The sequence below is a fragment of the Lissotriton helveticus genome, chromosome 12, assembly GCF_964261635.1.
Source record: "Lissotriton helveticus chromosome 12, aLisHel1.1, whole genome shotgun sequence".
NCBI lineage: Eukaryota > Metazoa > Chordata > Amphibia > Caudata > Salamandridae > Lissotriton > Lissotriton helveticus.
In genome coordinates this window covers 630,876,492-630,904,132 of record NC_136073.1, presented here as the reverse complement: position 1 = coordinate 630,904,132, position 27,641 = coordinate 630,876,492, and the positions used below count along the sequence as shown (strand labels likewise).

The window sequence follows — 27,641 nt, the reverse complement described above, 5'->3', positions numbered from 1 at the left end:
AGACTTGCCTTGAAACCCATGGAGCTACCTCAAGTCAACTAGAATTGTTCCCTCTTTACAGGTCCAGAGGACGTCACGAGACACTGAACAGAAGTACAATTCTGAAGCTGACTAACACAATAGAAGCCTTGAGCCACATGAAAACAGAAGACATACATGGCATCAAGTTTAAATCCAATAAAGACAGAGCGGGGCACGAACACACAGTAGTCACATGCGCGAACACTAAAATAGCCATGATGGTTTGGCAACAAAGATATCACTTTTTAAACTGAGGGTATCAAATAAAAAACGATTGAGCCAGAGAGGTACCCCAGCCCGTTACAGCCACAGCAGAATTATAACCTGAGAATTGGTACATCAGCCAGCACTCTAAGGGGTACAATAGGCCCAGTTGGAAACACCCTACTCACATTGAAAATCTGTGCATCACCCACTTAGCAATGCCCGGGGCCCCAAGCTACATATGACAGATCTTCGCAAAAAGCTCACCAACCGGCACCCAATCAGGACGAACAGCATGATCACCACCGGGCTCTATAATGACTCCCCCAAATCAATTGTTGAACATTTGCTCTTGGAACAGGAGCGGCCTTAATAACAAGGTTGGGGACTCAGAATTTATTTTGTTTATACAAGAATTCGACATCCTCCTTGGGCCAAAGATCCAACACCAATTATAGGTTTCAAAGAGCACCACCAACAAGCAACAGGGATGTGAAATTCCTATAGCCCGACGCCCAGGACATATTGTTTGGGGTCAAGGGCAACAAGTTTTAATGTGCATTTTGTCCTTGGGACAAGTAGGCCCAACCCCCTGCAGCACAAACCCTTTGGCTGCCAGTTAGCAGTAGCACATTAAGAGCCAGGGAAGGGCACAGCCTGAAGTCAAGTTATTATTTGTGTGCCTATGTTAATGCTGTTCAAACTTGTATTCATGGTTCATAAATTGAAAGCCTTTATTATTAGGGTGAGCGCTCTAAGTAAATGTAAGTTCTGACTGCACTACTGACAGTGGTTACAGTATAAAAATGTGTACTCACGGTTTTAAAGTTTAGCAATATGAGGCTATGCATAATGCTTCCAGAATGCTCTCTGATTAGATGTAAATATTTGCAGAAGCTTGAGAGCAAGATTAATGACTCTTTGCTTTCAATATAAAATGTTCCTAAAAAAATGAAAGTAGGAAAAAATACATTTAGCTAATCTACTGTGAAATTTCAGGTACCGTTTCTTTGCAGCATCATTTAGTAAAATGTGTTGATGCATGCTAGTATTTCGCAAAAATATTCATATTGGAAAATCAGTGAAACCAGTTTCAATAAGATTATGAGAAACAAACATAAACAAGCATTGGCAAAGCAAGTAGGTCTGAAATTAGTGTCAGCTTTTTAATTTTGCCAATATGTGACTTGTTTTGGCATGGTTTTTGTAAAGCCTTCTTGATGTGAGAGCTGACGGGCCCTCACCATTATAACAAACATTTGCAAGAGCAAATAAAAATTGGTCTAAAAAAGCACACACTTCCACATTAGTTACTGCCACTGAACAAAACTACTTTGTGTGCCAATATACTCCGTGTGAAAGAGCTTAATGCCGTCACTCACAGTGAAGCCAGCCGATACAGAGAGAGGGAGAGAGAATTTTAATAAACACAAAAGGTTGTGGTTAACGCCAGACCAAATTAGGGGCCCGATTATTAAAGAAAGTCTCAAAGTGCACTCTTGGTATATGTCCTTGCATTAAGTGCAGCTATATGGCTTTCGGGAATTTACAAGAATTTATAGAAGTAGGGCAAGAAATGTACTCCTGGAAAATATTTGTGAACTGCAGTTTATCATGAGCAAATATGCATGTGTAGATTTGCTCATGCGAAAACCCGAGTGTTTGCAAGGTCATTTTCCCATCAACCACTTTTTTCCCAACTCTGGAAGAAGGTTTACGTCTGCCATTGTCAGGAGTAAATTTCCAACATTTCTCAGTATTGGAAAAGATTAGAGAAGAGTTGTTGAAAACCCTTAAACATGCAAGTTAGTAGATTTGCACAGTCTTAAAGGGCATTCCAACCCCCCTGGAACCATTACTTACCACTACCTTCATTCCCAGTATGTAGATCTGCAGAAACGTGGCAACATAAAGGGATTGCCAGCATTCAAGAACCACTATGGTATGAGCACTGGCATAATCAGAGAGGCTATATAAGCTCTTATATCATGAGATTGCTGCCAGAATTTGTTGCCGAACCACATGGCACCAAAGGGACAAGTGGATTTTGTTAAAGGACAAGTAGATTTATGAAGCAACTTGCCCCATGGAAAAGTAGATATTTTAATAAATTCCACACCCCTTCAAGCAACACAAAAATCCAAAGAGGGAAGAGCATCAGGAGGCCTCTCTATCTACATAGCAACTGACCTCCAGCTGTGTCATGGCAGCATAAACCTTGGGCTGGCATGGGCGCAACTTTCACCTCATCAAGACCCAGGCCCACAAACCAACACCGCGGATGGGGGGCGGAGCTAGCTCGCGACCGTGATGGCCGCTTGAGCCCGGAGATCCGTTGCGTTATCAAATAATCCTTAATTTATCCGGCAGTATTTACAATCCTTTGCACACCACATTGACGCCCAGGCCACCGGAAGGAGAGCAGGCGCAACCGATCCGTCTGGATCAGAAATCCGACGAGTACAGCCGGAGTTACAGTGAGGAGCTGCGGAGCGGCTGGTAGGCCGCCAATCCCCGAGCTGAAGTGCGGGTGGAGGCCGAGCAACGTTGATTGATGTGCGGCAGGCACCCAAGTCTAGCGGTGCGCATCGAGGGAGATCAGGGCGCTGAGGGACCAGAGAGTGAAGACTGGTATCCCGACGTGCCGGGGTGCACTGGGTGCCTAGCATTAGGGGCTCTGTGTCGTCCCAGCGGGCTGTGAGAACGAAGGCGCCAAGAACTCTGGCGACGGTGGGAAGTGCTTTGTGCCTCATCTGGTGGTGCACTCAAGGACCACGCTGATTTGACTAGGGCTGCACCGCGGAGTGCGACGAGCCCGGGAAGAGATTGGGCGCGGAGCAAGGAGGGATGGAGCACGGAGAGTGATCGGAGGTCACTCTCAGCGGTCCCGGGGAGTATTGTGAACCTGGAAGAGAGTGGCGTGGGTGGCAGCGGCCGGTAGCAGGGGGAGTCCGCCGCCTGTGTCTTGGAAGGGTAATCTGAACCCCGCTGCAGAGCAAGCAGGCCTGGAGATCAGGCCGATCGAGTGTGGGGGACGGCGGCGAGAAAAGAGAGGTGAATTGAGCGCGGAGATCGCAGCCAGCGCAAGAGGCAAGCACCGGACTGAGGCCTCCCCTCGTGCAGCCAGACTACGTGGGGGGTAGGTCTGCCCCCTCCCCCCTGAACACTCTTGCGTGCACTGAGGGGAATCGTGGCAGTGAGAACAGAAGGCCCACATTGATGAGAGGGATGAAGTAAAGTCTGGGACTGTCGTTGGTATACCCTGCTGCGGCTGGAGCATGAATATTCATCAAACCTACTCGCCATAGAAACCTGTACGAAAAGGTGCCCCCTGGTAGCAAATTAGGGAGTAGAGCAAGATCGGGGTCGGCCACACTTAGTTCCCTGGCAGGGGAGGCGCACCAGGCGGACAGTTCACAGCTACGAGGCATTACTGTGGTAGCGGAGGTGGCTCGCGCTAGTTCACTCCAGACCGCGCACACCTATTGCAAGGACTGAAGCGAGCGGGAAGACAGAGTCCCCCACCCTCCACCCCCCACCCCTCCCCCGCTGTTGAAGAAGCTGTATAACAGACACTATGGGCAGGGGAGATAAGATGCAAATCAAAGCTTTCCTTTGATCAAAAGCGATCAAAATCTCACGACGCCACCACAAGTGAGGACACAAGGATGCCGCCCCCAGTGAGTGAAGACTCTGATATACGTAGCATCCTTAAGTCGATGGAAAAATAACTGCAGAGTGGCATCACCTCTCTGGGCACAAAAATGGATGCCCTCACATATAGAATGGACAGAATGGCCGACCGCCTCGACAAACACGCAGAAAGACTTGATATGTCTGAAAGGCGATTGACTGAGGTTGAGGAGGCACACACTACCTTAGACGCAGACCACAAACAACTCGGAAAGGTGATTTGCGTCTTACAGGACATGACGGAGGATCTGGAGGCGCGTTCCAGTCGGTGCAACTTGCGAATTACTGGCCTGCCAGAGACCACGTCTACAGGGAATATGGAGCAGTTCGTGGAGCAGCTGTTGGTGACACTATTGGGATAAGGTGTCTTTTCTGATCCCATAAAATGGATACTGCGAGACTAGGAAGTCCGGAGGGTATTATAGCGCTATTATTACAGGAACTGAGGAACAGTGTTATTTGGATTGCGCCGGGTGCAAGACTGGGCAGGTATAGCAAGAGGTGACACTGTGGCGCAGGGGCTGGCAGGCCTAGCACTAAATCATCGGGGTGGGCAATGGACAGTGTGTGCAGAGTCTGGGGGGGGAAATCCACAAGCGGAATATGTTTAATGGTAAATGCTGCACACTGTTGTTATTGACGCACGTGAGTCTGGGCTAGGAAGAATAAATGTTGGTGAGCAAAGGATTTTGGCACGAGGAGCTACTTCCGCCCACGAGTGCCTTGCACTGTTGTTGCAATCCGGGAGGGAACATGAAAGGGGGGTGTGAGGGGATGGGGGGGTGCATTCTGGGACTGCATGTGACCAAGTTGGGGGGGGTCTGCTGTGGAAGGTGGAAGGGGAAAAAGGGGGATATGCTTTTGAATGAGGGTTGTTGGGGGGGGGGTTGGTTTTTGTTTATACCTATGGTACACTATGCACGAGCACACAGCGAGACGGATTACACGAGGAGGGTAGACACAGGTGATGATGACAGATAATGCACACGACACCTGTGGCCCAGCAGGCTGTATGAGAGCAGTTTCCTGGAACGTTAGGGGGCTTGGCAAACAAATAGTTTTTTGCACTCAATCCAATAAACAAAAAAATGGTAGTTCGTCTCAGTCATACTTATTGCAAATGATCAGTGCAAAATGTTTGCAGCCTTTGACTTATGGTTTGGAACTCCTCAAGAGCAAGGACGTAACGATCCTACACGCTAAAGTCGGTCCTGCTCAAAAGCATCTATCACATACCATGACACACCTGCCAAGCGCACTTGGAATTTGGACTTGAGCACCAGTTCCTGGCGAGAATGGCTTCTCTAATTAAATTGTGATGAAAGTTGTGAGCCGCCCCTCCAGAGTCCTTGGGCTTTCTAGGTTGGTCTGAAATGGAAAGCCAGCATAAGTTCAAACACAGCTGGCCAACCGTGCTCCGCAAAGCTTTGTCTTCCCTCAACTTACATGAGGCCTGGGAGCTAAATATTAGCCATGCAGCATTAAAAAAAAACACCAACAAAGCTGCCAAATTAAAATCATGGTCCATGGATAAAGCTGAACTGGCAAGAAAAAAACACAGCTGGTCAAGTTTTATAATCGTATAGCAGATGGGTCCCCAATCATACCTCATATGCCACATTTCTCAAACCATCCAGCACTTTTATTCAAAAACATAAATGGGTGCCTTTCCTTCAAAAGACCAGATGCCGCCCTGGGAACAGAGATGGTCGAATTCTCTCTGCCGACTTTGCAGTCGATTTGACGAAAGTCGATTTGACGAAAGTCTGTTACATTTTCTGTGTATCTCTCTATGGCAGAAATTACTCTGCCCTGTTCTCCGGGCACTTAATATACGATCATGCCGATTTGCAGTGCTGATATTACTAAACAGAGAATGAATTCAGCTTTCCTGCGGGGCCGCCAAGTTCCTTCCACGAGTGAATGCCTTACTTCCATCAAATGGGCCCCCCAGAAAGACAATAGTAGTCCCAGTGTGGGAATCATGAAATGAAGATCTTGAAATCAGCCAGGTGAACCGTGCTTTAATTTCCTTTTATCGCTAAATAAAATCAAAAATCCTCATCATCCAAACGCACATAGTCTTTGCTGGACAATCGCCGCTTTTAGATTACTGTATTTTTTAAATGTAATGAAATTATAACAATGAATTAAGTCTTTTAACTTGCAAATGTTTTCTTAATTAGACATTTTATGTAAATTGCAATGATTCGAGTCAATCTGCAAAATATTACTACTACTACATTACTACTACATGAGATATGGTCACTCCCCTTTGCTAATCATTGGGAACGTAGCAACAAGGAAGTTTTTATTACTGGTGAAGGATGCAACTCTGTCGGACATTCACTTTTTGGCAAACAGGTAAAATTTCACACCGCGTGTAACACTTTGGTACCAAATTTAGCTTGTTATTTAAAAGGAATCCCAGCTCCTGCAATTCTCCTTTTTATTACGGTACTCTTTAATGGGAGTCCTCATGTTTAGCGATAAAGGCTGTTGCAAAATGAGGGCTGGAGTCCCATATATTTTCTCAGTTTGTCACTTGTTGCAACAATTGTCTTGTTTCCCCCTCTTGATGGGATTGTAGATATTTTTATTTGCAGAGATTTATATAGCGCTGGCTAGACCCGGAGGTATCAGAGCGCTTTACATGAGGATCAGCGTGTTACAAGTTACAAAAATTACAAAAGTTACTAGAACATAGTGAAACATAGGAAAAACAAACAGTGATACACAGTAAAACATGGGTTACTACAGCAAAGTAAAGCATACGTTACTAGAGTACAGAATTAAAGGGACACATGTCCTAAGGGGCATAGAAGGAGGGGGGGGGATAAAAAGGGGTAAGGGATGTAGATCTGAACAGGCAGACCAATAAGGGGGAAAGTACTTCAGGGGGACAAAGTGAAAGATAGGCAAACCGGCTGGACAAAGCTCAACATCCAGTGAATGGGGGACAGTACAAGAAGAGAGGGGTGCAGGAGACTTAAGGGGGGGGAGGTTAAACTGACGGATAGGGAGAAGTACAGCGTCAAAGAGGACAAGGTCGAAGCTACTAAGATGGAGGGCCTCGAACAACGGGCGCCGATAGCAGTAGCTACAAAATGGAGGGAGACCAAAAAGCCAATCAGGAGAAATAACAGGGGAGCTGGCTCCACGGAGCTGGGCAAGATGGGGGAGGCAGCAAACCGATTAGGGAGGATGGAGGGAAAGTAGATCGACATTCAGGATAGAGTCATCAATGTACACAGGTTCCGGTGCAGACGTGTTGGTCGTTAGGTATGCCACAAAAGTCAGGGGAAAGTCAGCTCAAGGCGCAAAGGCAGCAGCCATGGACAAGGGAAGTTGCAGCGGGGACCAGGAGGGCGCGACTCCCCAGGCTTGAAAAATAAAAGCAAGAGCAAGATCGGGGCACCGGACCGCAATGCCTCTGCTGCACCCTCGCCGTGGGTAGACTAGATTCGCTCAAGTTGTCATTCAGGAGGCGAAGCAGGAGGATTAAATAGCTGCGGTTTGATCCCGGAGGCAGAGGGACATCTTGGAAGGGAGGACCCAACTCATCCACACCAAAGCCATCCAGACCTAGATAGCTCACTATGGCCACCCATTGCAACTTCGAAGGCAAATTTCAATAAACTAAGCAGACTCCAAGCATTATTGTTTCAGCAAGAAGTAGTTCTTACATAGGCTTGCAAGACCGTCGAATTGCAGGTGGCTAGAACTTCTAGTGAAATACAGTCATTGTTAAACACCAATCTTCCCCTGAATTTTAGAGAATTAGTTCATAAAATCTTTACTGCGTCAAAAACAATGATTCCGCACTCCAACAAGTCAAGACGTTAATATAATTTGCAAATAGAAGCAACATAAGAAAAGGCACATGGGTTCAGCAGGTTCATATTTCTTGGTTTCTTTATTGAAAAAATCTTCTTAAAAGCGACCGTAGCCAACATGTTTCGACCCAGAAGGTCTTCTTCAGGGTAATAACATAATAGTAGTATTCCTTAATTCATTTCTTTACCTTTTCTGAAATTCTACTTGGTCCCTCACTCTAAACAGGAGTGCCAGTTGTACCTCCTATTCTTCAAATGCCTCAACACAGCAAGTAAGATTGGTTCGGTAAATTCTCAACTGACTATTTCAATTGTTCATTCCAATACGGACATGATGTTGCTGCGCCACTAACCTGAAAATGGGCCCAATCAACAGGAACGAAGAGAAACTCCCCACACTCCCAAAGATAGCACCAAATATGAAGAGTCAGTAATTCTCATACAACATAACTAACTGAAGGAGATGTGGGGAATAAACTCAGGACAAGCGACCACTTCTTAATACCCCCAGCAGGCTCAAGGGTGCCAGGAAAGAGGATGAGGCAGAATGTGTAGTAGCGTAAGGTAAAGAAATAAACAACTATCAGAAGGTTCCCCCTCACAGCTACACCAGAGGTGAATATGTCATAATATTGAATGCTTGTTCTGCAGAGACGAAGAATCCACTTACCAGCTGGACATCTCAAGGGGAAACATAAAGGCGACAGACTGCATACAAAAGGGCTTTCAGGCAAATGCGTCTTTGCTCTCAAACGCAGTCGTGGTAGTGGTCAGAGAGATAATAAAAAAACAATTAGCACACTGCAAGGAAACCTTCCTTGTATGTATCGTCAGGATAGGGAAATAACCGTGCCAGAAAATACAACTAATAAAGGCTCCTTCACTTGAAAGAAGCAAACGCGCGACGCACGTCTTGAAATAATGTGGCAGGATTTCGTTCTGGAATTCGTCCAGAAAATAGATGGGGGAATGTGGGGACTGGCAAGGCAAAAAAAAGCAGAGCAGTCAGGAGTCGAGACTGTAACGGTCACAAAGACGCGGCCGAGATTAACTAGCATGCAGATACGGCCGCGAGTCAGTTTCAATGGCACGTCGGACGTAGGCTGTGAGGAGTATTAGTGACTCGTGTTATTAGAGCGAACTCGTCCGCCTTGAATGTCAGCGCTCGAAGAGTCCGGGAGAAGGAAACCAGATGCTGAAAAAGGAAAGAGGGCGTGGAGTCAGGTCAGGAACCGAAAGCCTAGCAAAGGCTCATTCGGCTAACAAGGATTTAAAGGTAGGTCGCTCCCCCTCTGCACAGCTCTGCCTGTGTGCCCCTGCTGCTGCTGAGGTCTCGCTGGTAAGTGTGCTTCTTCCGTTCTTGTGCTCCGTTTTATTGCCTTCTGTGCCACTGTTTTTTCCCCTCCTTGTGCCCAGTTTTCTACCTTCTGTGCCACTGTTTGCCCCCTCTTGTGCCCCGTGTTTTGCCTTCTGTGCCACTGTTTCCCCCCTCTTTGTGCCCCATTTTTAGGTCTCGCCCTGGCGAAGCGCGTTCTCGCCGCGAGACCTATAGTTGTCAGCTCAGCTTACAACGAGGCAAGAGGAGACAAGAGATGTGCACGCGCAGCCTGCCGTAATCGGATCAGGTCGCGTGCGCGTTCACCATCTCCTGTCTCCTTTAGCCGCCAACACACACAGGCACACCTCCCCCTGCTTTCGCACGCGCACACACACACACAAAGACACACACAAGCACACCTCCCCCTGCTTTCGCACACACACGCGCACACACATACACAGAGACACACACACACACAAGCGTACCTACACGCACGCACACACACATACAGAGACACATACCACACCTCCCCACCGCCGCCGCCCCCACACACACGAGCGCACACATGCACACATACAGAGACACCCCGTCCCCCTGCCCCCACACACACACAAGCGGACACACGCTCACATACAGAGACCCCCCCATGAGCGCACACGCACACATACAGAGACCCCATTGTGGAAAACAGCCAATCTCTAACGAATACCCAGGCTGCTTGGCGCAAGACGCCTCTAATTCACTTCAATATTAGTTACCAAAATAAAGAGGCAGGCGCTGGAAACTGGAAGGCAAGAATCAGTTTATTTCTCCAGAGGAGAACATGTCGACGCAGACACGCAGAATGTCTTTGGGAGATGCTCTACCAACTTCTCCGCTGCTCCACTTTTTATGCACTTTGCAGCAACTTTATTGGTGGTCAAACATCCTAGGAATTCCCGCCCCCAGCAGGTTCTCACAGAGTCCCTACAGTTTGTCGTCCCCCACCCAGATCGTGATTAGTGATTGATATCTCGCAGCTGGACATTCCGACAGGATCTATAAATGTGTGGGATCGGTCAGATCTAAGGGTTATGTAAGTGATAAGATCAAGCATTTCTGTTCGTGCAACAAGTCCTGCTGTGTGGGGGCAATAAAGTACGTCCGCAAGGCTTGGTTTACAGCCTGAGACAGGATCGAGAGGCCAGGTGCAGTTGGGGGTTATCAGATGGGCTTGCTTGAGTGTGGATGAAGAAAGGACAAACGTGTTTAGGGCGGGAAGTGGCTCCGGGGCCTTGTCACGGGGACAAGGTTTTATGACCTCAGAGCATTTGGTCATGCTGAATCAGAGCACCGGGGATGGTTGCGAGGTCAGGTTGAATCATGGGTGACTTGCAAAGTGCGAGATGGCCGCGGCACGTAAAATGGATGCCGTTTTATGTGCGGACAGTGGCTCTTGTTAGGCAAGATGGCGCCTGTGATGTTCACGTTTGTAAATTGCAAATTAACAGTCCTCCCTTTGAACATTCCCAAGACATCTTGCTAATCTATTTCGATCCCCATAATGTTCTGTATCTCCGTGTCATGTATTACATTAATTTGTTCTATGCGAGAATCTACAATCTTAGGGCACAAAGAGTTCAAACATAGAGAACACAGGGGTGGTATGCAGTGTATCCCCAAACAGCAGCCACATATTATAAAAATCGGAACCAAGAGAATCATCAATATTTTCCACCCCCATTCTTTTAATATGCCCCAAAACCAGCTTCCAAGTGTCCAAGTCTCTTGTTCTTGATGGATCTCCGATGCCAGTCTGTGTAGATGTTCGATCGCCTTATAGACAGAAGGCGAGCTGTCAGGGACAAAGGTGCAACAGCTGGCACCGATTATGCGGCATGATCCTCCACGGTCTGCTAGTACAACGTCTAAAACAAAACGGTTTTGTAAAGTCATCAGGCGGACCGCTTGAAGCTCGGCAGTGTTGTTGGTGAGGATGCCAGCTGTGAGGTTCAAAGCTATCTCTACTGCTTGAGACAGGTGTCGGATGGCTCGGCTGTTTGCCATCGGACCCTAAAGTGGAACAAGGCCTTTAACTGTATCAAGAAATTGGGATGCAGCAGAGTCTGCTTGGTCTGTGTCTCCGGACCGTTTTTCTCGGTGATGTCCAGCAGGTGCAGTGTAGGTCAGAGGCAGAACAAAGGCAATGTAGCAAGTGCCCCCCCAGCTTTTTGGGAGCCAGGTGTAGGCTTTAGTACCACAGATGAAATACATTTTGGGTGATGCAACAAATGAAGGGGGATCGGCAGTGTGTAGAGTCCTGGTGATGTGACAAGTACTGTGGCCCACGATTTTCGTCCCATGGCCTTCGGTGCAGACAAGACCTGAGACGTTCACCACAGATAGGGCCACAGTTGTGGTTGCAGCTGTTCTTTTCTTTAGAAAGGAGAAGGTGGGTCTGGCTGGATTATTGAACACCTGCATTTCCACTCATTCTTTTGCAGGAATGTTCATTGGGAAGGTGGCATTTGAAGTGAGAGGACAAAAGGGAATAGCCGTTCTTCCAGTTTTGTTCCGCCAGAACTCGTTATAGAATTGTTTTATTGTCTCATCAGATGTAGCATTGTCTTTGTAGCTTTCTTGTAGGAGCATTAACCAAGCAAGGCAAGACACATGAACAGAGAAAGGTGAAGGGATGAAAGGAATGGAATGTTCAGTGGCGTGTGGTAGCAGCCCACAGATCCAACAGATAGTAGCATTTGCAACAAGATTGTGTTGGTGCAACAGTTGGACGAAAGAGTTATTCCAGAACTCTCTGCGTCGCTCTCGGAGGCGTGGTGACAGTGATACCAGATAGTGTTCTTTTCCAGTGGTGGGTTGCACAGTAGGCATCAATGTTCGATAAGCAGGAGCACTCTCTTCGATGATCCAGATTGCGACCATTAGCAAGAGGCTGGTGAGAGATACTGCTATGAGTGCGATTGTCTTTACTGTGTGAATTTTGGCAGTCTTGGCGTCGTTGCGGTAGTTCTTCGGTCGTCCGCGATCTTCCATCATTTTCATGGGGCTCGATTACTCACAGGACCACATACTTCATCTAGCGTATCTCCTGGTAGCCTTTGTAGTGTTTGGCTACCGATCTGAGACTTTTGACTTAGTTAGTGGTCTGCGTGTCGAGACGCCCTCCTTTTGTCGAACTCAGGTTGTACCCTTTCTTGGTTGGTACAGTAGGGTCGGGATACTCTGCCAGTTCTAGAGTCTCTGTCTGTGGGTAGCAGTTCAAGGCTGGTCGATCTTTGGTCAGGAGCTCTTCTTGGACGTCCACTTCCTTGCTGGTTGTCAGGGTTGGTGAAATCTTCTGACAGTGGTGGGCGTGCAGCCAATTTTTCTTTCCTTCCACTCGAAGGGCAGTTTGGGTGGCAATGAGGACTAGCCAGGGGCCCGTCCACCTGGGTTCCAGGCTCTTCGACCTCTGGAAGTTTCGGATTAAAACAAATTCCCCAGGTCTGATATCATGTCCTGGGCCCCTGGACACGTCCGGAATGGCATGCAGCACCTGTTGGTGGATAACAGTTAGTTAGTTTGTCAGTTTATACAGGTAATCGGACATTAGTATGTCCGGGACATCACGGATTGAGGTTGGCTTTGGTGCTGCCCAAATGTTCATGGGCCTGCCAAAAACTACTTCGTATGGTGTCAGTCTGTGCTTGGTTGGGGTGGAACGCATCAATAGCAATGCCAGTGGGAGTGCGTCGGGCCATTTCAGCCCAGTTGTGGCGACTATCTTTGCCAATTTTAACTTTAGTGTGGCATTGTGTCGTTCCACCAGGCCCGCTGATTGGGGGTGAAAGACGGCGTGGAACTTTTGCTTCACCCCCAAGCCCTTCAGAATGTTTTGAATCACTTCCGCAACGAAATGGGGGCCATTGTCGCTCCATAACATTCGACAAAGGCCGTATCTAGGGAAGAATTCCTTTAGCAACACCTTAGCAGTAGCTGTGGCGGTATTGTCACGAGTGGGGTAGGCTTCCACCCATTTGCTGAACGCGCACACAATGACTAAGACGTATTTGAGACCATGGCACCTTTCTAATTGTATATAATCCAATTGGAGGATTTCAAAGGGGTGATTGGGGATCCCAAACCCTCCCCATGGTACTGCTGTCCCTTTCCCTGGGTTGTGTTGCAAGCACACCATGCATTGCTGTACTAAACATCTTGCTGAGTCTGCAATCTTGTCGTTATGCCATACCCTCGTGATTAGTTCGGTCATGGGGGCGGATCCTATGTGTGCGGGTAAGTGTGCCATGGTCAATATGAGGATCAGATAGGCGTCTGGTAACAGCCATTTGTCACCGTCTTTTGTCCTCCAGCAGCCTTCCTCATCTTTCAGTCCCACCGGTGCCCATTCAGTCAGTTCGCTCTGTGTGCCTGTCGCCTGTATGTCCCTTACAGTCACCCTAGCGTCAGTCCAGTGTTCTGCTTGTGACCTGGTCACATCCATGCGTGTCGTGGTTCTGTCTTGTGCTGTGGTTCGGGCAGTAATGTCTGCTAGTGCATTTCCCTGCCCAATGAAATCGGTCACCTTCTTATGAGCCTGACACTTAATTACTGCTAGCTGCTTCGGGAGGAGGATTGCTTCTGTCAATGCGGAGACTAGGTCTCCGTGTAAGATGGCTGTGCCGTGTGACGCCAGGAACCCTCTTTCCCTCCAAAGGAGTCCGAAATGATGAACTACCCCAAAGGTGTACTGGCTATCGGTGTATATGTTGACTGTCGCGCCAGCTGCTAGAATGCAAGCTTGTGTAAGGGCAATGAGCTCAGCTGCTTGGGCAGATCGTTGGGCAATGCGGGCAGTTTCTAGGACAGTTTGAGCTGTGGTCACGGAATACGCTGCTGAGGCAGTGCCATCAGGGAGCTTGAGGCATGAGCCGTCTACCCATAGTTCCCCGTCTGGTTCTGGGAAGGCAGTGTCTTGGAGATCAACTCTACTTTTAGTCTGTTCGTCAGTGAGGGTTAAGCAGTCGTGTAGCGAAAATGCATTAGGGTCGTTTTCAGGAAGAGGCAGCAATGTGGCTGGATTGAGGGTGGAGCATCGTTTCAGCGTAATGTGCAGTGCTAGCAGAGTCAGTTCGTATCCAGTCAGTCGGGCACTCGTCAAATGTTGCGTCTTAGTCTGGTTTAGCAATGTGTCGACTTCATGTGCTACTAGCACTGTGATGGAGTTGAAGAGCACTATTCCTTCGCTCTGTCGTATGGAGACTGCTGCAGCTGCTACAGCGCGCAAGCACGTGGGCAACGCTGTAGCTACTGGGTCGAGGGTGGCAGAGAAATATGCACAGGGGCGTTGCTTGTGGCCAATTGATTGTGCCAAGACAGATAATGCACAGCCCTCCCTTTCGTGTGTGCAGAGGGAAAAGGGTTTGGAGTAGTCCGGTGTTCCTAGAACGGGTGCTGAGCAAAGGGCATCTCGCAGTTCCTTGAATGCTGACTGGCATTCGGGTGTCCAAGGGAGTGGAAAGGGTGTGTCTTTGGCTAGGAGGGAGAAGGGGTTTGACAATGAGGCTGAAGTTTGGTAACCATTGTCGACAAAATGAAGTGAGGCCTATCAGTGAACGGACTTGTTTCTGGTTTTTGGGGACAGGAGTGTCTAGAATGGTCTGGATCCTGTCTGGTGTGAGCGTTCTCCCTTCCTTTGACAAAAGGTGTCCTAAATACGTCACTTGTGGTTGGCAGAATTGCAGTTTCTTACGGGAGACCTTGTGACCATTTTCGGCAAGGAAATGTAGTAACTGAATGGTGGCAGCGACTGCTATTGGAGTGGTGTCTGCTGCTAGCAAAATGTCGTCCACGTATTGGATCAGTGCTACTCCGTCTGGCAATTGTATGGCATCTAGCTGTCGTTTGAGTGCCTGACTATAGATACTTGGACATTCTGTGTACCCCTGTGGTGCTCTACAAAATCTAAATGAGCGGGATCTGAGTGTAACTCCAAAAAGATAGGGCTATCCTCATGAATGGGTATAGAGAAGAACGCATTCTTGAGATCGATAACAGTGAAAACGGTGGCAGTGGAGGGGATGAGGTTCAGGATGGTGGTAATGTCGGAAACGACTGGATATTGGGGCACTACGATCTTGTTTACCTCCCTTAGGTCAATGATAAAGCGGTAGGCTTTTCCGTCTCCGTCTCCCTGTTTCTTTATGATTGGCAGAATAGGACTGTTACCAACCTTGCTCACTACCTCTTCTACCACCCCTGCCTCTACAAGTGAGTGAATGATTTCTGTGAGTGCTCTCTCTCCCTCTGGTGAGATTTTGTACTGCGGTATCTTTGGTAGAGTTGCGTCCTGTCGTATCGTTACATGCAACAGGTCAATCATCATTTGTCCTACGTCCGAGTCAGCCCTAGCCCATAAGTGCGATGGTAAAGCGTTCAGTAGGGATGTGTGTGCTTCGGAAATGGGATACATGCTTTGGAGTGGACTATGTCTCTGATGTTGGTGGTTGTCATATAAGATGACTCGCACTCCCTCCGGGGAACATCGAATAGTTGCACGGAAGTGCTTCAGTAAGTCGAGACCCATAATGGCGTCTGGGGTGTTGGAAGAGAGAAGGAATGTCATGTTGATGATGTTATTTTCTAGGTTAAACGGGATGGGCCTGGACAAAGGGTTAGTGGAGGGCGTACCATCAAATCCTATTGAGGTCACATGTGAGCCAGACAAGGGTGCCCTTGGAATAAGTTGTTTGGATAGTACATTACGTGTTGCTCCTGTGTCTACCAAAAATGGCGACTGTGCCCAGGACCTTTGCGGTAACATAAGGGCCTTGCTGATCAACATAGAGCTCGACTGGATCCCTCCCTTGCCCTTGGCTGTCCTATGCAAAGTCGTACGTGTTGTCGTAGTCCGATTGCCGATACTGGTTCTGTCGGGGGTGATCAAAAGTATTTGTCCTACCTGGCCTCTCCTCACTAATGTCGTTTGCGTACCCTCTTCCTCGTCCTCTACCTCGTGGTCCATTTGCTAATTCTCTCGTTCCTTTTTCTTTCTTTATTTCTGCTAGGACCGGGCATTGGGATTTCCAGTGTCCATACCATTTACAAAATGCACACTGATCTTCCCCTAAGTCTCGGCATCCGTTGTATGGGGTAGGCACGTTATTTCTAGGTGGTGGTGCTCTAGGGGTATTTTGCTGATATCCTCCTTTATACTGTTCCCTACCTAAATGTACACCCTGGAGCTGCGCTATCATAACTCTTTCTTTCAAATCTTTCTTTTTCTTTTCATTGGCTCTTTCGTTTTCGTTTTTCTGGTGTTCATAGTATTGGGCCATCTGGAGGATGGCCGCTGGTTTAGAGGCCGCCCAACTGCTCTCACTGGGCTGTAATTTCTGTGAGACTTCTGGTAACAGTCCCTTAACATAGTTCTGTACGAACAAGTGGTGTCCGGTCGCAGTGGACATGTCTTGTCCACTATAATCGGAGAACACTGTCTCGAACCGGAAGAAGAATTCTGAAACATCTTCTTGAGGTTTTTGGCGGCAAGCTGTTACGATAGACCAATCTATCTTTTTCTCGGGAATCAGGGTTTTTACCTTCTGCACTATTTCGTCAGGGAGGTCTAGTATGGCTTTCAAGGGTTTCTGTCCAGGGTTTCGCTGTTTATCTAGCACATCGAGTTGTCCCCAGGTATGACCGAACAGGACTGTGTGGTCTACTTTCCTGATCTGTTTCCACACATCGGCTGGCAGACATAGTCCAAAGAACAAATCGATGTCGGCTAACATCATAATTGTCGATCCTAGGGCTGTACCCAACTCTGTGTAAAATGCGGTAGGATTCTTTTACAAGTCCGGCAGGGATTTTCGGAACGTCAGAATGTCCTGTCTATCCCAGGGCTGATCTACCCAATTATAGACCACCCTTCCTTTAGCGTCTTGGTGATTTATATCATAGTGAGTTCCTTGTCCTCTGGGGGGACCCAATAGGGGGCAGCTTCCTTAATGGGCATCATGTTATCTACTTTCTCTACCGGGGGTTCCGTCATTGCAGATGTTGCACTTTTGTCTATCTGCCCTTGCTCCATGAGGTGGCGGAAGACTTCTAAAGTATAGGAGAAAAGTTCCGCTACATCGCATTCACTCTCGTCTCCTGTATCTACCTTTCTGTACAGTGTCACGAGTCGGTCGGGCCCTTTATTCTTATATTTTTCCTCATACGCTGTGAGAGTGTGATAGCAAAAGCGCACGACAAAGTGTTGTTTGCGGTTGTCGGCGTATGAGTTGCATATATCCGCGATGTATTCCTCTGTTTCTTTCCTGTCTATTAGGGTCTTAACTATCCTATCGATGCCTGCTCGCTCATCTTTACTTAATCGTGGGATCCTCACCGGCCCTTTTACTTCAATTCTTTCTGATGTGTTGTCGGACAAGGTATTAGGCGCGAGAGGCTCGGTCGGTGCAGGGGCCGTGGATACCGATGCCCTGGCGCTACCTTCAGTGGTATTCTGAGATTCTTGTTGTTGCACTAGAGGATGGATAGGGGCATAGGGAGGTGGCATGTAGATAATCGCTGGTCCTAGGAATAGATCGTCGTCTACCCTTTGTTTCGATGGGAGCTCAGGGTAAAGAGTTGAGGGAGCTTTAACCGGGTATTGACCTGAGATCTCTGCCTCTCGTTCCTTCCTAGCTTCTTCTCCTTCTTTAACTTCCTCTTCTAACTTTTTGCCAGCTAGGTGAGCTGATTTCCGTAGTTCTTGTTCTATTCTCGCTTCATCTCTTTTCTTTCGCTGTGTTGTTTATTTTCGCCATAAGCCGAAGCTGTCAAGCATAGTCGGCATGGCTTTCTTTCCGCGCAAGGCTATTTCTAGCGTTTCTATTTTAGCAGGATCAAAAGATCCAGTCAGTGGCCACTGATTTTCTCGATCCTTCCTAGTGTGCTTGTGCCATAGGTTGCTATAAGCTACAGCGACTAATCCATACTTAGAATACTTGTCCTTATTAGGGGTGCCCTCCGGTGGAGCCGGATGACTGACCTCTAATAAGCGGTCCGGGCTGAACCAATTACCAATCAGTGGGGAGAAGATAGGCATGACGTATAATCGGACAAATAAAGATCTCAGACAATTGTGGACAAAGGTCCGCACTACCTATCCTTCGCTGCCTGCTAAGAGAGAGAATATTCCTATTCTTCGTTGTTTGCAAACAGGGAATATCTCAAAAAGAACCAACGTACCAAAATAGCTAACGAGCTAACGAAACAATAAAGCGCAATACTAGTATTCAATCCAAACAATTTCAATACAATCAATCACTCGACATCAGTCGTTTTCACGACCTTACCCGGACCGTATGGACAGTTCTTCGTCTTCCACTTCCAGCGCCCGATCGTCCTCTTTCCTCCCTGTTAGCCGAAGCACTCCTGTGGGATCCCAGTCAGGACCGTAGGTCACTCGAGAGAGGTCCATTCGGAACCGGTGAAGTTCGGATGATCGGCTGCCAGACGAGCGTCTCTTTCAGGCAGGTGCACTTTCCCGATCGTTGCAGTCGTTTACTCTGTCGTTAGGACCTCTCCACCGGACCCCGTGTCGCTGATGGGCACCGCGTTGGGACGCCAATTGTGGAAAAACAGCCAATCTCTAACGAATACCCAGGCTGCTTGGCGCAAGACGCCTCTAATTCACTTCAATAATAGTTACCAAAATAAAGAGGCAGGCGCTGGAAAAACAAGAATCAGTTTATTTGTATTTCTCCAGAGAGGAGAACATGTCGACGCAGACACGCAGAATGTCTTTGGGAGATACTCTACCAACTTCTCCGCTGCTCCACTTTTTATACACTTTACAGCAACTTTATTGGTGGTCAAACATCCTAGGAATTCCCGCCCCCAGCAGGTTCTTACAGAGTCCCAACACTTTTCTGTCCCCCACCCAGATCCGGATTAGTGATTGATATCTCGCAGCTGGACATTCCGACAGGATCTGTAAATGTGCGGGATCGGTCAGATCTAAGGGTTATGTAAGTGATAAGATCAAGCATTTCAGTTCGTGCAACAAGTACTGCTGTGTGGGGGCAATAAAGTACGTCCGCAAGGCTTGGTTTACAGCCTGGGACAGGATCGAGTGGCCAGGTGCAGTTGGGGGTTATCCGATGGGCTTGCTGGAGTGTGGAGGATGAAAGGACAAACGTGTTTAGGGCGGGAAGTGGCTCCGGGGCCTTGTCACGAGGACAAGGTTTTATGACCTCAGAGCATTTGGTCATGCTGAATCAGGGCACCAGGGATGGTTGCGAGGTCAGGGTGAATCGTGGGTGACTTGCAAAGTGCGAGATGGACGCGGCACCTAAAATGGATGCTGTTTTACGTGCGGACAGTGGTCTTGAAAGGCAAGATGGCGCCGGTGACGTTCACGTTTGTAAATTGCGATTTAACATTCCCCCCCTACAACTAACCCCACTCACCGCATCGGCGCCACTCCGGACTCTGCAGCCTCCGCGGGGCTCTCCCTCGGGCATGGGAGCCCCGCGTCACCACTTCTCCTCTCTGGGCCAGCCACTCCGTGGGCGCGGGCTTCAGAAGACGGAAGTCCCGCCCCACAACAGGTTTCGGTTTCGCTCACGTCTTGTGTAAACTTGTAGTGATCTCTGGGAGTTCGTCTTTCTAAAACGGAGACGTACACAGACCGAATACACCCAACTGTTGTCTAGCGTTAGCTGGCTGGTGACTGGGGCTTCGTACCTGGCAACCCACCAGTCCTACCCGCCTAGTGTTGCTGGTAAGCCGCTTTTGTCTTCTTGTTCACTTCACTCCCCCACACTCTCCGGCTTCAATGCCCTCCGTTCATTTATCCTCTGCTGGTCTAAGCAGGAGGGTCAACCCCATTCTATTTTTACTCCTTGTTCTCCTACGACCCTTTTAGAGGTGGACTTGAAATGTGCTGCGCTGCGTCTTATTCGTTTCCAATATATCTCTTTTAAAGAACCACTTTATTTTGGGGTCTTGTACCAGTAGAATTCATTTTCTTGCCGGTTATTGGATTGCCAAGAATTTTCGGGGTTTCCTATTACTGTACACTTTGTTTTGAGACCGATGGTCATTTGTATTTACAATGCTGCATCTTCGTTTTTGGGTGTTATATTCTAATTGTTTAATTTAAATTGAACAATAAAATCTGTATTCTTTTTTAGTTCATCATTCTTTTGTAGTGTAAATGTTGCAAACACGAATAATGAACGATCTATTTTAACAAATGGCCTACTGTCAACAATGTTTTAATAGAATGTATTTTATCAGTAACTATATTGCATAACAGCACTGTAACTACATAGGGTCTTTATCTCGACAGCTGTGGGAATTAATATTTTAAAACCAATCCGGCATAGAAGATGTTATGTGGTGAACCCCTTGTGACTCGAAATCCATACATTAAAACTGCCCACATGTTAGCGCAGAATTAGAAATAAATACGAATGTGTGCGCAGATCTTTGGAATGACAGGCATCGGACCTCAGTATGCAATAATTTGAGTGTTGGAAGCGGTCCGGTCTAGATTACACATAAGAGCAACGTTTTCCGTCCAGGAGCTGTGGTGTTTTTCACAAACTGTGCTGCGCCTCGTGTATTATCAAATTGCAGGAAAGCCGGTGCCCTGATGGTAAACAGACTTGCCAACCCGGTAAACGTATTCACCCTGTGAAAAGCGGCTAGAAGAGGGTGGCTGCCGGAGGCGCCCTAGAGGGGCAATGGAAGCGGTAGGTCAACAGAGGGTGTGTGACATAGGGCTCGTTGCACCTAAGAAGCCTCCCCTTTCAAAAGTACAACATCTTTTGTACCCCTCTGTGTTATATATACAAATATACACGCGCTTACACTTGTGTTTACATTCCAGTGTCACGCGCACACATTACAACATTCGATGCATGTCCATTGTGCGCGACCTGCGCGTGTATTGCCTTTTGAATTCTCCACGTGTTATGTTGTGAATTAAATATACATGTCTCGCTACTGATTACTGTTTGTAAGATATACATGGATGTATAAACTGTCACTGGAGGTCAGTTACTACCAACGACTGGAGCCTCCGGGTGTATGCTGAGAGTGCTTCTTCATTTACGAATAAACTCCATTTTATTACAACTTTACGTGTGGATTAATACGTAACAATTTTGGCGACGATGGATGGAGCATTTTAAACCCTTTTTAAAGAAGAAGCATTTTTCAGTTTTTCACGATCGGTTTTGGATTTCCATTTTACACGATCGTCGGAGCATCTTTTTCAACTTAAGCGATTCCTAATATCTACAACAGATACAGCAACGATCAACCTCAGGTCTGGATTACCTTTTCGTTTCTCCTGAGTGTCTGTGCAGCAGCTTCCCTGCAGAGCGTCTGTGTGACAGTTCCCTTGCAGAGCGTCTATGCGGCGGCTTCACTCCTGCGCCGAGGAAACTTTTCATCCGCCCTGCGATTGATTAACGTAACAGGCGGAAGTGGGAACTGCACTTCCTTTTGAGACGCTACTCTTCGTTTTTACAATTAACACTAAAGAGGTGACTTCAATTTCACCCGTTTCAACAGTGATTACCCACATAAAAAGAAGCTGTAATCCTGTTTAAACATTACACGATTGGGAAACTATATCGCTTGAAACAAGAAAACGCTCATTTATTTCCAAAACGTCGTTGGACTAACCCTTCTACTTACAAGTAACCTTTATTATTTAATTCTGTTTTTATTAGAAAACAAATATTAATTCATTACAAAAGGTACATTTTATAAATACTTTGCTTATCTTGAATTGATTTTCCACCATTATGTGTGCTCAGAGTTACACCCTTTCACCACCACAAAGTTATTGGACAGCTGGTAGCTCTCCTTGTATGCCCTGGATCGAATGGAAAGCTTATTTTTTAAATTATATTGAGACATTAGATACCAACGAAAAAATGAAAGCTCCAGAAAAGAAAGGCATCTTCTTACACTGCTTGGGACCAGAAGGATTAAAAGCCTTCAATCAATTACCTACCTCACAAGCAAGTGGTGATATGAATATTTTTGACAAAGCTATATATGACTTTGATAAATACTGCTCCCCTAAAGTATGCATAGGGATTTCAAGGTATAAATTCTTTCAGAGAAAACAGTTAAAAGAAGAATCTGTTGATAATTTTGTTTCTTCTCTTAAAACATTAGCATTAGATTGCAAATTTGGTAACTTACAAGAAGATCTCATTAGAGATCAAGTTGTTATGCATTCCAATAATGATACAATACAAGAAAGATTGTGGATAAACTGTGATGAAAATTTAGATTTCATAATATCCATTGTTAGAAAAGCTGAACTTTCTTGTAGGAGTGCACAACAGGTTAAATATAAGGACGTTTCCATTAGTAGAGAAATTGTTTCCAAGATAAATCATAAATATGATAATAAAAATAAGGATTTCACGAAAAAGAAACAAACATTTCCCTACAAAGGAAATTCTGAAGATTTTAAAAATAACTTAAAATGTTATAGATGCAACAGCAAATCACATTTAGCTAATAGCAAAAATTGTCCAGGTTTAAAACAAAAATGCACAAACTGCGGTTTAATAGGGCATTTTACCTCTGCATGCAGAAGAAACAAAACCAACCAAAAAGTAAAATGTATTGAATTGAGTGACAATAGTGATGATGAAAATTTTACAGATGATTCCAACAACTGTTCTTATGTACTAAACATAAAGGAGTCCACAATTTTAAATGTAAGTGATACTAGTATTAAGAAAAAGCCGTTATGTGATATGATTATTGGAGGGGTAAAGATCAACATGTATGCTGATTCTGGTTCACCCTATTCTATAGTCTGTGAATCTGTTTGGAAAAAACTGTTTGTACCGAGATTAAGTAATCACTTAGAGAAAAGCGACATCAATCCTGAAGGATATTCTGGAGGAAGGATAGACATTTTAGGTTTCAGAACCTTAGTATTCAGATTTAAGAATAGGAAATGTATTGCAAAGTTATATGTTTCAAAAAAGGGTCCTTCAGTACTTAGTTGGTTTGATTGTGGTAAACTCGACATTGTACTTGATCCTAATAGCCCCAACCCTGTCATGTTGATTGATGAACAGAATGGAATATCTTCCTTGATGTTGAATAAGTTTCCGAAAGTTTTTTCAAAAGACATTGGGAAACTAACTAACTTTAAACATGAAATCCGTTTAAAAGGAAATGCTTGTCCAAAAATACACAAGGCTAGGAATATTCCTTTTGCCGTTAGGGATGAGGTTAAGAGTGAATTAGACAATCTAGTCAAAGCAGGCATAATAGAGAAGATAGAATCATCTGAATGGGTTTCGCCCATAGTTGTTGCCAGACGTACCAATGGCAAGGTAAGACTTTGCATTGACCTTCGCCATCTCAACAATAATATTATTATTGATCAATTTCCACTTCCCCGTATTTCAGAAATGTTGTCTGTTGTGGGAGGATCAAAGTTTTTTTCAACAATTGATTTATCAGCAGCGTATCATCAGATTGAGTTAAATGATAAAAGTAAGGACCTAACTGCATTTATTACACCTTTTGGATGCTTCAGATTCAACAGAATGCCATTTGGTTTAGCATCTGCAGCAGCAATATTTCAGAGAGTTATGCAAGACATTTTGAAGGATTGCAAGAGTACCATCTGTTTTCAAGATGATATCTTGGTGTTTAATGATGACAAAGATAAACACATTGCTGCTTTGGAAGAAGTTTTAAGTGCACTCAATACACATGGTCTTACCATCAAACATGAAAAATGTAAATTTGGTGTTCATTCTGTAAATTACTTGGGCCAGGAACTATGTGAAGATGGTATCAAACCAAAACCTTCACTTTTAGAGGCTATTGAATCCGCTCCCCATCCTCAGTCTAAGGATGATGTAAGATCTTTTTTAGGTTCAGTTGAATTCTACGCCAGGTATGTGCCTGAATTTTCATGTAGAACGTATAATATCAGACAATTAATCAAAAACAGAGTTGCTTTTGACTGGACAAATGAATGTGAAAAAGAGTTTTGTGATGTGAAAAATGCTATTTGTTCCGCTAATGCACTTTCCTGCTTTGATCCTTCTCTCCAAAACATCATTACTACTGATGCCAGCTCGAAGGGTTTAGGTGCTGTGTTTACTCAGAAGACTGATAAGGGAAAAGAGGTTGTCATTGCACATGCTTCCAGAGCACTTACACCGGCTGAGGAAAAATATTCCACAATAGAAAGGGAAACATTAGCATGTATCTGGGCCTTAGAGCATTTCAGAGTTTTTGTTTGGGGTAAAGAATGTGTTCTAAGGAGTGATCACAAACCTTTGGTTAAACTTCTCACTACGGAAGGTATGTTGAGAGCCTCAGCTCGCATTGCACGCATGTCCATGCGTTTACAAGACTTCATTTATAATATACAATATGTACCTGGTAAAGAAAATGTTTCTGCAGATTTCTTGTCTAGAATGCCACTGCCCATACAAGAAGATTTACATAATGAGTGGGATGATTTCCAAATTGCTTTAATTCATGATGAAGGTCCCATTTCGATTGATCAATCTTTGTGGAAAAAGAAATTCGAAGAAGATAGAGTTTTGATGGATGTAGCTACATACATCAACACTGATTGGCCAGATAAAAAGTGTTTGAATTCTGATCTAAAGAGCTTCTGGGAAATAAGAACAGAGCTTTCATGTAGTAAAGACATCAAAAGAGGGGAGCGCATTGTTCCACCCATAGGTATAAGAAAAGATATAGTTTTACAGAGCCACGAAGGTCACAGTGGTATGGTCAGAACCAAACAGCAAGTTAAAAATTTATTTTGGTGGCCAGGTATAGACATGTTCATTGAACGATTGATCAGAAATTGTGTTGTTTGTGCAAATTCAGATAAATCATTAATGACTCTTAAACCGAATATGAGTACACACAACATTCCTGACAATCCATGGGAAACTATTGCTATAGATATCATGGGTCCCATTGGTCATGAATCCAAATACGTCATTGCAGCAATTGACATTTTCTCAAAATGGCCCATTATCAAAATTGTTCACAAAATAGACACCGACTCTGTATTAAATTTCCTAGATAGAGTTTTTATTGAAGAAGGATTACCCATTAGAATTATTTCTGATAATGGCGTACAATTTTGTTCCAAAAAAGCCAATGATTATTTTACCAGACTTGGGATTACTCATTCCACCACTTCCTTATATAATCCCAAAGGAAATGGTACTATAGAGAGATTCAATAGAGTCCTCAAGAGTGCCATACAATTTACCAGTGGTGATGAAAAAAAATGGGAAATTGAAATATTTAAAAAAGTATGGATGTACAGAACAAGTGTAAATACCATGACTGGGTATTCTCCTTTTGAAATTATGAGAGGAAGGATTCCCAGAACTATTGTAAATCCGTCATGGTTGATTAGTTCTACATCTTCAAAAGTTGATCTGAGTGTAGTTAAAGAAAACCTGATTCGCACTCATTGTACAAATAAAAAATACTTTGATAGAAAGTTTGGCTCAAAAGAAGACCCTAAAGTAGAAATTGGTATGTTAGTAAAGGTAAAAAAACCATGGAAAGTCAAAAAAGGAGAGAGTTCATTCATGGGTCCTTTTGAGGTAACAGAGATATTAAAGAATTCAGTGAGACTATCAGACAATAAAGTTTGGAATCTCAGTAGAATTGCCATTCTCAAGGCAGATAAAAATGTTTATCATAAAGAACCAGATTCTGAACATTCTGATAAATCATTTTTGGATGGAGAATTGAATGAAGGTGACATTGGTGATAATACAACTATCACACCTAGTTGTTCAAGCAGAAATTACACTGAACAAAATTTAACCACAGGTTCTTTTTGTCAAACCAATGACATCAACGATCAAAACAATCAAAAAGCTGATATTCAAAATGATGCATCTATTTCTAAAAGAATAACTAGAAAACCCAAATGGTTGACAGATTTTGTTGCTTACATATCTGGCAAGAATTAAATTGTTTTTTTTTGTGGTTTTTTTTTCATTATTTTATAAGGGAGGAAGGTGTGTTATATATACAAATATACACGCGCTTACACTTGTGTTTACATTCCAGTGTCACGCGCACACATTACAACATTCGATGCATGTCCATTGTGCGCGACCTGCGCGTGTATTGCCTTTTGAATTCTCCACGTGTTATGTTGTGAATTAAATATACATGTCTCGCTACTGATTACTGTTTGTAAGATATACATGGATGTATAAACTGTCACTGGAGGTCAGTTACTACCAACGACTGGAGCCTCCGGGTGTATGCTGAGAGTGCTTCTTCATTTACGAATAAACTCCATTTTATTACAACTTTACGTGTGGATTAATACGTAACACTCTGCTGTTCTGGGGTTGACGCAAAACACTGGAACGCTCCTCTCGCGAGACTGTGTGACGAGAGCTGACAATTATGACAGGACTTAATTGCAGAGATAATAACAAGGCTTGACGTTTGACTACGAGTCATTTCGTGTGTCTATATGAAGATCTTAAATGGAGTTTTAAATCTCCGATGTGGCCTTGGAAGTATTCCTTTGTAGTCCTGGGGCAAACTAATGTATATCAAACCCACAAAAGGTGATGGAAGAAGGTGTCAGAGCGTGCAGATGAAATACTGTCGCACCCTGCCGTCCCCTACCCAGCTGGGTATCGCAGATGGATAGAGTATCTGCTGCTATGCCAGACTCATTTTAGACGTCCAATTATGACCTGCAATATTACAGTTTTCCGTGACACCTAATGTGATGCGTCATTTATCCAGGTATGGCCAGGTCGATTCAATGTCTACTTAATACATGTTATAAGCAATGCGTTCTGTTATAATTATGAACCTGTGCATACAACTCGCACCACAAACCTAATTGCTTGTGACCGCCTAATAATGGTTATTATTTACCAAAGCTTTTGATTTTATCGACCCCAACAGAATGAGTTTGCCGTCCAGGGTTTCAAACTTCTGTCCTGTGGGTTATATGCATATATTTTTGGTAGTCACATAACCCACCCAGCGTTCGCTCCAGAATTCAGACTTGTGATTAGCAGAATTTCACATTACGATACTTATAAAGCTACAATGTAAAAATAACTATCGTAATACAGCAGTACATTAAATACATCAAACATTTGCATGATCAATGTATAATGTAAAGCTGTATTAAGACAGCTTTTAGTTGTCTAACAAAATTAAAACAAAGCATTTGCAATGCAATAGGTCTTGCATTTATGCAAGTTTAAGCTATTGGCATTGTAAATGACAAAGCCTTTTATTTATGTTTTAAAAAGGAAAACAAAAATAAAAGGCATTGTCATTTGCAATGTAAATAGCTCAAACTTGTGTAAATGCGAGACCTATTGCATTGCAAATACTTGTTTGCCTTCTGTGCCACTGTTTCCCCCTCCTTGTGCCCGGTTTTTGCCATCTATGCCACTGTTTTTCCCCCTCCTGTTCCCCATTTTTGCCTTCTGTGCCACTCGTCTCCCCCGCCGCTGTGTCCCCTGCGACACCACCACCCTGACTGACCACTGCCCATTCGCTCCTCC

The 27,641-nt window shown here is 45.1% G+C and overlaps 1 protein-coding gene across 4 annotated transcripts in view; it reads right to left on the bottom strand.

Moving 5' to 3' along the window:
* Positions 1 to 27,641, bottom strand: part of BCAR1 (BCAR1 scaffold protein, Cas family member) — a 287,528-nt gene that overhangs the window by 221,789 nt on the left and 38,098 nt on the right. For 2 of the 4 annotated variants that reach the window (XM_078670725.1, XM_078670726.1), the window contains exon 2: positions 1,044 to 1,168. The exons of the other annotated variants lie outside the window; for them this stretch is intronic. In XM_078670725.1, the coding sequence (XP_078526851.1) occupies positions 1,044 to 1,168 (125 nt within the window). The remainder of the gene's footprint in view (positions 1 to 1,043; positions 1,169 to 27,641) is intronic. 4 annotated transcript variants of the gene reach the window in all.